The following is a 10,075-nucleotide window of genomic DNA, read 5'->3' on the forward strand; positions in this document are numbered from 1 at the left end:
TAAGACGTATCAATCACGAGTTGATCGGGCTCACGATTTTTGGCGCAGTGGTGCTGAGGCAAAAACCCTCGACATCCAGGAAAAGCGAACCAAAAACCCTAAACCTAGAGCGAGCAATATCGATGGCGAAATCGTCGACGTCCATGGAGAAGCTTAAGGGATTCTTGAGTTCTCAGATCAGTGACGAGGAGAAGTGGGCTCTGAATTCGGTAAATCTCCCTTTGTTATGTTTCTTCTGAGTTCCCGTGGTATAATGGGATTCAGAAATCTTCAAAGGTTAATGCTTCATTTGATCCTTGTGATTGTTTGCTTAAGTTATTCTCTTCTGCCCTCCTTTATTGTTTGATGATCATCGGATTTATTCTCTTACCACGAAGTGGTTGTTGAGCTGATTATTTGAACCGTTAAAGCAAATCTTTTTTCTGTACATGCTCCGTTGCAAGAAATACTAGATAGCAAGAATACAGTGTTTGGTCGTTTAAAGCCCAAATCTTGGAGGTTTTATGCCGGTAAATCTGCTAGTTATATCATCTCTCGATTGATAAAGTAATACCTACTAAAATTTGGAGAGCAGTTATAACTTTATGAACTTAAGGTGCTAGTGGTAGTGTTCAATTATAAAAGTGAGCATATTATTGGCGAGAAATTATTTTGGAGTTCTTTAAAGAGTGATCAAGTTAATGCTCTTATCTGAAGAATTAGGGTATTAAGTTCTGCAATTTGCTTTATGATTTGAATCAATTGATTTTTTATTTTTATTTTTGTTGAAGAGGACATATTAACTGCTGCAGTTTGCTCCATTATTTGCTTTCTTGTATTGGATATTATTGGTAAATATTAAATACCAAAAGATCTAAATATACTCGTATGGCTGCTTTAGCAAATTATTTGACAATTATGTACGTTCTTTGCGAATTCATGACTGCATTGTGTTTTTGGAGCTTACCGGTTCGACATATGGGTGGCAGGTTTGACTAGAAGTTGATGATAGTGCCCTATAACATTGTAGGTGTTATGCTGAATCCATAAACTTTGTGCATCTTTCAGGAGTTTTGCAGGAAAGAAGTAAACTGGTTGTCTTCTTGTTTTATATGAGTTCTCCCCTTAATTTCTTGTGCCTTGCTACGCCAGAGATGTAACTTGTTGTAAATCCTGTAGTTTATTTTAACATATTATCCCTTAGGTATTAGATATTTAGAAATTGATCTCTTGTATTTCTTATGTCTTGACCCTAAAAATCCCTCAAAAAATTATCCAGGGCTTGTGCGGCTTACATGTGATGTGCAGTAGCTGAATATTCAGATAAATAGCTGTTTACATTACCTATGCATTTTTTCATGTATTATATTATCCTTCAATCATCCAGATAATTCATGCCTAGAATTTTTACAGCAATTGAAGTAAAAAACAAGCTACCAAAACAAAGGGGATGATAGAAGAAAGAATACAAAATTAAATCATGCAGCCTCTTCTTTTCTTTCTTTTTTCCATCATCTTAGTCCTCCACTCCCTCAAAACTTTTCCTTTGCTTCTTCCCACCACTTTTAATTTGCTTCTTTCTTTCTCTTGGTCTTTTTTTTTAAATATCCTCTGTTCCCAGTCTTGCTTTTCTGCAAAGCTACTCCTCGTTCTTTATTTCTTTGGTTTTTGCAGTCTTGCTTTTGTACTTCATTAATTGATGACATTTGAGGGAAAAATTGTCCACCTGTCTGCTCAGCAAATGGCCAGCACCTTTCTCATAGTGGGCATTCTAACCTTCTAGCGTCATCAATATTTTTGTATTACTAAATATAAACAATATCAAATTATCTTAGTTGCTCCTTTTTAATGCTTTCTAGTAATCAAGATGATGTTTTATGTGTGGTAGGTTCTTTCCGGAGTCTTAAATGCATGGTCTAATATGGATATGATGTGAATGTAACATCTGCATAACTGAGAAACTAGCAAATACTATTGCAACACAACTTAAATGGCACATACCTTTTTTTTTGTTGTCTTTTTCTAATATCGGTACCTTTACTTTTTTTATTATTTAACAGTTTCGTATAATTGGAGTGGAAAGTGAATTTTGTCTTGTTCATTTTTTACCTGTTCGCTTATCGTAGTCAATCATTTATAATATTCTTGTGTTAACAGCCTTCCAGCTTCATACTAGATTTTTCATTTACCCACTTAACTTTGTTACAGAAGCTGCTACGTGCTGCCGGGCTGTTTGCTGCATCTATAGTTCTAATGCGCAACTTTGGAGATCTTATGGCTATCTAAAGCTGAAGTAGTGGATTGTAGTTCTTTTATATACTTAAATGTTATTTAGGATGTTTTGCTTCCAATCTTGTTAGCGGATTGTAATTCTTCTTTTATATACTTAAATGTTATTTCAGATGTTTTGCTTGCAGTTTATGTCATAAGCTGCATATGCTTTTCAGGTATCACGTTCATATGGCATTTGGTACAGTAGCATGGTTTGCTTGCCTATTAAATCATTCTTGTCGGCCTTTTTTGGTTCTTACTAATATTATCTTGCCCCAGTCTGGGTTCTTTTGCTGTGCCATTAACATGTAAGTTATTATCATCCCAAAAGACTCAATTTAGGGCTACTTTACTTGCCGGTTGTTGTAAATGAAGTGAGAAAATGAGTTTAAAGCTTTTCAAATTTTAGTTTTGAGTTTTACAATGTAATATCGCAATAATGGTGGGTTGAATTGTGTCTCAAATTTGAGAAAAAAATGTATGGTTGTTTTGCTTGCTTCTGGAAATGATGACAAGATGTAACTTTTGAAGGCATGTCATCTCTGGTAACATGATGTTTGAGTTACAGAATCACAATACTGTGGTGTTTGAAATGAATTATGCATGCTGAAAGCTAGCTCTTATATTTTTTGCCCCTTTTCTCATAATTTGTTCTATTCATCCTCATGGATAAGGAATAAAAATAAGATTCAGTACATGAAACTTCTATTTGAGAGTCAATATATATAAATCTTATTTTAAATAGTGTATATATGTGATAGATTTAACCTTAGATTTTTGTATTTGTTTATAATCACACAACAAAAAAAAATCTATCTTTGTATTTGTTTATCCATAACTATACGAAGATTATAGGAACCAATATTGCAAGTGAGTTTTGCAAAATGAGAGGTAGAGAAAAATATAGGTCTGGCTGAATCATTCAGAGCATTTCATGTCAACCTACAGTATCAAATCATCAATCTGGCTGCATGCCCACACCTCCCTGCGTAATTTTTGGTTTGTGTTGGAAGGGACATCATTAGATCTCAAATCTACTGGATATTATCCTTTGCTTGCAAGGCAAGTGAAGGTGAAGGTGAAGGTGAAGGTGAAGAAGAAGGTGAATCCTCATCCTTACGACTACAAGTACTTAACTTGAGTCCAGATGAACTCTGCTACTCTACTCAATGCTCGACTACTCTTATATCAATTTCGGTCGTCTACCAAACTCTAAGATCCATTATCTACGTAATAGATTGAATATTATCATTTGTCCATATGATGAACACAATGGTATTCTCTCTCTTCTTCTTGCATGCATTGTCTTCCCACACGTGTTATCAGAGCAATACGACCAGATAAAAGTTACTACAAGCTGTAGTTCCACTCCCTGTCCTCCTTGCATGCATTTACTGCCGAGGAGCCCCATCTGTTCATAGGTCTCTCGCCATGCTGTTTAAAGCCCATCACCTCCTCTCTCTCTCTCTCTCCTCTTCCTTTCTTCTCCTTCTCTTGGATCATAGCGACGCTCTTTCTTGATGATCTCCTGCGGCCGAGAGAGCCATGACGAGTTCTTCCTTTCCTTCTGCAGCGCTTTGGGCCCTTATCTTGGTCCTCGTCTTCCTCTCACCGGCGTCCACGAGTCGTCTCTCTCAGGATGATGATACCTTCTCGGCCTACGTTTGCGGCCGCCACTGCCACCACCGAGCTGCGAGTTCTTCCTCCTTATTGCGTGGGTTGCCTTCGTGGTGCCTCCGTCCTCGGCCAGGCCAGCTTCAGCCCCGTCCGCAGCCGCCGCCCGGGGAGGAGGAGGAGGAGGTCGATCCCCGATACGGCGTCGAGAAGCGGCTCGTGCCGACCGGGCCCAATCCTCTTCACAACTGAGTTCTTGTATCAGTCCCGGTGGTTGGCGTTTTCATCCTCTCTTGTCCTTTCTTTCCCTTTAACCTGTGGCGCTTTCTTGGTTTCCATCCATAGTGTAAGAGATGCGGAAAGGAATCACAATGGAGGATGTTTACTGCTTTAGTTGTTGCTGCGTTAAATCTCCCAGTGTTGTTTGAGTTCTTGAGATGACTGTGCATGGAGTTCATCTGAGTTATCTTCTCTCTCTACAATATGTTCGACTCAAAAGAGGCTCATGATTTCATTAAATTGGATGGTGGTGGAGAGCTCAATGCATTCATGTGTTGTCCTGAGTCATGGGGAATGCATGAGCCTCACAAATCCTTCTCTTATTCCCCGCACTGTGATTTCACTGTCTATCTTGGCAATGCCACACAGCAATAAAGTAGGCATTAAAGGGAGGTTAAAACATGCTCTTTGGGGGGTTGCACTTCATGTAGCTATCAGATGAAACATTGTATTTGGAAAGCTACAAAGCTAGATGTCAGTTCTGAGAAGAACTCTGAAGAAGCTATCAGATGTAACTCAGAGTGTGCAATGTTTGCATCGAATTAAAATGTAACTTCCTACATTTGTAAATCTGCAAGGCTGATTGCAGAACCTACTCATAAGATAATATTCTTAAGCTATTAAATGTAATGAAGAAACAGATGCAGATTAATGTCTCAAAATGAGCCCACTGCAAGAGAAAGAGAAAGAAAAGGGCATGACAAGGAACAGAGGGGTTGATTGCCCACATTAATTGTGAGGTTTAAGAAAACTAATAGATGCATACTCGATTAAGATTGGAGAGAAATTGAAGGGCTGAAACAAAGCAAGAGAGATGCATTTATAAATAAGATCAAAATTTAGCAAGTCGTGTCAATTTTAGGATTAAAGGATGACACCAAATAGTAATTACTATAGTCAATGGAAAAGAAAATTCAAGTTCTTGAGTGTAATCTGTAACTTTAAGAAAAAAAAGGGGTTCTTGGATCCAACAAACTGTATAAGTAGTTTATATCATCAAGAAATGTCAAAGGATACAGTACAAATTGGAGTGAAGTATCTGATCAAATTATGCAAGTAAAAGAAGTCCATGTTCAGTTGCAGCTTTCTGTAGAAACTTATGCTCAAGGATGGATTGAAGCTGTTAAAATTTACATCACAGTAGAATATTGTAATAGCAGAGCAGACCCATGCAAAGTTTTCAGCATTACAACTTAAGCCACAGAGACAAGGAAAAGTGTAGATGCATGCACCAAATGAACCAGAGGGAATATAGACAGAAACAGATCATATTATTTAGAGTAACAACATAAAATCTTCATATACAAAGAGGAATCAAAGTTTTTTTCATTACAGTAGAAGTACTTGCTGAAAGGCAGAACTGGTCTGAATGTTGTGCACTTTATTTATATCACAATCTCAGGGATTGTTTGAATCATCAGTGCATTATAGGATAGGGACAACAACAACAACAATCATGGAAAGCTTGTATGCCTTGCAAAGCAAATCCAGCTTTCTCAAGTTGCTACTTCTTTACACTGCACATACATGTACCAAGATCCTCCCAGTAATGGCACTTAACCAGTGTATGAAGAATGATTATATGGTAATTGCATCATAATATTAATGAAGCATCAGAAAGCAATCGGGGAACTGCAACTAGTGGAGCTACTTTGCTTTCTTTAAAAGAGATCACAGTTTCAAATGCACCAACTAAGGCCTTAACTCTGCTTTTCCTAGCAGCAAGAAGCTCTCTTGCAGTTTCCTCAATCAGCTGATTAAACAAACATTGTGCATGTTCATCTTGATGCCTGAAAACAACGTTTCTAGTCTTCTCCAGAGAAGTATTGGACTCTGAAACATTACCATTCTGATCGTCACCCGCCATGTTAGCCAGCCTATATTTGAGTCTCTTTGGACTATTGCTTTCAGAATGAAGATTTGCTATCTTGTCTCTGATGAAATCTAACTTGTGAGGAGCCACAACATTATCTTCTGAATTAACACTACTACTTCCTGGTCTACTCTTTATTACACTTTTTGGAACACCTCTGTAGGTTCTCTGAGTTACCTGTCTGTACAAATTAGGTTCAGTCACTCTACTAAGTTCAAACAGAAATTCCACATTTTCTCCTTTCCTGTCTGGATATAATTTGCGATTCCCGAGCTTTTGATTGAAGGTTTTAGTAAATACATTCCCCAGATTATGCTTAGTGGCATTCCAATTTTTCTCACTGGTACAAGATATTCCAGATTTGGCTTGATTCTTCACTGTGATGGGGGATATTACTCCCCGATGTTTCCTCAGCTTCATGCTTGATACCCTAGTAAACTTAAGCTCAGTGGATGGAGAGGTTGACACTGGTGAAAACACTTTCTTTTTACCAACATCTGACTTGCCCAATTCCTTAATTAGCTTCTCCTGGTTCCTTCGACCAGATAGATCTATTGAAGACATAGATGGGGATGAGGATTTCATCACCAACTTGTCTAGTTTTGAAGACATTGCAGGTTCAGCAGATGAGCCAGTTGTCTTAGAAGGGGATGAAGTTTCCTTCTTGATTACTCTGGGTCTGAGAGATTCAATGGTGCTCTTAGCATATGATTGGCCCTTTTGTTCAGCTGGAAACTTGACTGAGTTTGTTGTTTTCCTTAGTGCATAACTCTTTTTGACAAAAATTGGTTCCCTAGTTGTCTCATCTCGTTCCTGTTTGTTTACTTTATGTCTGTTGGAGACTCCACTGTCTTTGTTTCCATTCTTTGGCTTGTTCACCTCTCTCTTTACTTTCTCACCTATACTCAAGCTCTTCATCTGTGTGTGTTCTTTTGAGAAACTTGTTAGACCAGTTGGTTTGTAGATATTTTTCTGAATTGATTGTGTCTTTAGCTTCATGCTTGAAACTTCCTTGGATGCTACATCTGCATGAATAACAGGTCTGCAAGTAGCATGTGATTTGGTCTTATAATTCTTCAGCTTCAACCTTGCTTGTTGATCAGATGATCCAGAAAGTGTCTTCACCTTGACATCTACCAGATTACCATATGATTTTTCTGTTCCATCAGCTGTTTGACACTCAGCAAACACACTGCATAATTTTGATGGATCTGCATACTTATGCACAACAGAAGTAACACATTCCTGAATTGCTGATGAAATCACAATTTTTTTCCTGACAGGTTTGTCAAATGATCCTCCAACCTGAGTGATGGGCACATGCTCTTCAGTTGCAACATCATTCAGTAATCTATTTCTATCGAGTCTTGTGGTTTCTGGTTCTCGAAATAAACCACTGGATTGGTAAGTTGATACTTGCTCCTTAGATGCAATGACCATAGATTCATCAGACAACTTTTCATTTTGATCAGCAACAGAATGCTCAGGGCATGCATCATTTATTTGGTCCTGCAATCCAGCATTATGCTTTAAGATTGATGATTCACTAGCTGATCCTTCAGCTAGGTTGGCAGTTAAATCAGAAATACTAATTATCTTCTCTGGTGGCAGATCCATCTGCTTGATTAATCCAATCTTATCAATGAGTGCATCTTTTGTATATGTTGGATCTTGCTTTCGCCCCAGTTTCTGCCTTCTTTGCCGCTGAGTCATAAAATTTGATTTACTGTATTCTTCAACAGGCAAGCCTAAGAACCTTGGGAAAATGAGATGCTTTTTCTTGACATCAAAAACATGCTTAATTCCATATTGACAGATATCATCACTCTTTGAAGAAGAAAGTGAAGCCATGGTATTTGGCTTTGCTGTTGAATTTGTAGTTGTTATTCTATTATATACCTTAGGGGTTACTGGGATGACAACTCTCTCTTTACTCATTTAAGTAAGAAATATAATCTTACGTGTATCTTTAATTCTGTAACAAGAGAAGCACAAATGTTAGTGCAAAATAAGCTGCATACCTGGGCAATAAAACTTGAAGGCACACCTATCGAAGAATTAGTAGCAATATGAATTACAACATCAATTTACACAACCAAATTTGATCAAAATCGATCATAGTTTTTTATGATTAGGAGTAACACAAGAAATTCTGGAAATTCATTTGAATGAATGAACTATGATTTCAATAAAAATGTCATTTAACACACAATGAACTATTTTATGGCTTCTTGTTGTTTTTGTTATTGAACAGGGTAAAGGTCAATTAAGAGATGCATTAATGGGTTCACAATGGATGCTACTGTACAAACTTTTCTACTTCAAAATGGTTGTGGAAGAAACAAATGATTGCATATTATTTAGGACTTGAACAAATTAACATATCAGATGATATAAAACAAGCAAAGGCCTCAGCTAAACAGAGCAGAGGCTGCAATTTGTAACCTGTGTGGCTCTTGATTGGTTCTTATTCCAGTTATTTCTTATCATAGTCAAATAATATATTTGATGAATAGCCAGCTAGTTCCAAATGACTTGTCTACTGAAGTTTTACCATATGATCAAACAGCTAAAGGAACAAAAGTTTAGTCAAATAAATAATAAAGTTCAGGTAATTTAAGGGTATGATTGATGCTGATTCAATGACAGATCCATTTCTTCTGAAGCACAAATATGATTGTATCAGTAGTTAATTAGAGATTAAAACTCAGAAGAGTAGGTCATGAAGCAACTACAGATATATGAAAAAAGGACACCAAGAAACAACGATGAAAAATATGCAGTCTCCATAAATAAAGACACATGCTAACAGCTGCAGTTCATGAAGAAGGCAAAAAAAAAAGACAAAACCAGATATAATAATGTTTTATTGAAAACCTACAAAATGACTTGCTAATGATCAAATTGCCACTAGATCACAAATCAAGACTTCACTGCAATAAATAAGCTATTCTGAGAAGATGATAATATGAAATACACATAGGCATTAGCAGCAACCAAAAGAACACTATTACTATAAAAGACATAATTTAGCACTCCAAATGTAAGACAAAACTACATCAAAATGATTAAGATTACAGTGAGAAGCAGGTAGCTAAGTTTATTGTATAAATTATCTAATGCTCCAGTCAAATTATTCTGCAACATCATACATAACCAAAGAAGACATTGTTATGCTTTCCAAAGCTAAACCCTTTAATTTTCCAAAACATCAAAGCCTGACAGATCAGATTTTACATATTTATAGCATGTAAACCTATATAAATGCATATATGTAACTCTATGTTCCTCTAATATTTACATTACTATGTGTCCAAAGTTAGTGCTGATAGAAATAACGAGAACAAACATTAGCATTGATCATGGACATACTCCATTCAGCTTGGAAACATATGTTGATCATAGCATTGATCATAGACATAATGAGAACAAAATCATCTTCCAAATTTGACTCAAAAACATACATTGCGGCAACAACTAATTATCCCATTTAAAGCTTGGTCAGGCTAATATGTTCACGAGAAATGTTGTCCTAGAAAGAAGATTAACTAAAATATTAAAAAATCGAGGAACCAAAAATTTGGAATTACAAGCCATAGTGTTGCTTATGTGATTATAAATTAATTAGGTCATGTCTTCAGAAATTGCAAATGAGAGAAAATAGTAATGTCAAGATTACAAGATAAACAATTCTTTTCGTAGATTTTCCCTCTCTCTTCTCAGAAGAATAGATCATACATATAGTCATCAAAAGAATCCTACTTCTTGAAAAGCAGGATGTTTCCTACATCCAATTACCATTACTCCCACCAACATAGATTAAAAAGAAATCAACTAGTATTGACTTGAGCAATTGTTTTCACCTCATATATATAAAGGAGAGAGAAATGTTGATAAATTACAGATTTTTCTTACAAGTTTGCATCAAAATCGATAGGATCAAGAAGCAAAGGAAGGCAACAAATTCGCGAAACCAAGGAAAGCAAGCAAATCACGGACCTTTCCAATCGTACAAGAAATGGTACACGAGGTCGCAACAAAAAAAGCCGAAAAAATGCG

General features: G+C 36.6%; 2 protein-coding genes across 2 annotated transcripts; both read left to right on the forward strand.

The window, feature by feature from the left end:
• Positions 1-16: 16 nt before the first annotated feature.
• LOC103970580 (mitochondrial import receptor subunit TOM5 homolog) lies at positions 17-2,432 on the forward strand. Its single transcript, XM_009384403.3, has 2 exons — positions 17-209; positions 2,188-2,432. The coding sequence occupies exons 1-2, from the start codon at positions 123-125 to the stop codon at positions 2,263-2,265; spliced, it is 165 nt and encodes a 54-aa protein (XP_009382678.1). The 5' UTR covers positions 17-122; the 3' UTR covers positions 2,266-2,432.
• Positions 2,433-3,795: 1,363 nt separating this feature from the next.
• On the forward strand, positions 3,796-4,116 carry LOC135671554 (inactive protein FON2 SPARE1-like). Its single transcript, XM_065179755.1, has one exon. The coding sequence runs from the start codon at positions 3,796-3,798 to the stop codon at positions 4,114-4,116; it is 321 nt and encodes a 106-aa protein (XP_065035827.1).
• The last annotated feature ends 5,959 nt before the right edge of the window (positions 4,117-10,075 follow it).

Source organism: Musa acuminata, unplaced genomic scaffold (assembly GCF_036884655.1).
Source record: "Musa acuminata AAA Group cultivar baxijiao unplaced genomic scaffold, Cavendish_Baxijiao_AAA HiC_scaffold_1140, whole genome shotgun sequence".
In the NCBI taxonomy this organism is placed as follows: Eukaryota; Viridiplantae; Streptophyta; class Magnoliopsida; order Zingiberales; family Musaceae; genus Musa; species Musa acuminata.

Coding starts and splice junctions, on each gene's coding strand:
- LOC103970580 (XM_009384403.3), top strand. CDS start 123: ATGGCGAAATCGTCGACGTCCATGGAGAAGCTTAAGGGATTCTTGAGT. Junction 210..2,187: donor AGAAGTGGGCTCTGAATTCG/GTAAATCTCCCT, acceptor ACTTTGTTACAG/AAGCTGCTACGTGCTGCCGG.
- LOC135671554 (XM_065179755.1), top strand. CDS start 3,796: ATGACGAGTTCTTCCTTTCCTTCTGCAGCGCTTTGGGCCCTTATCTTG.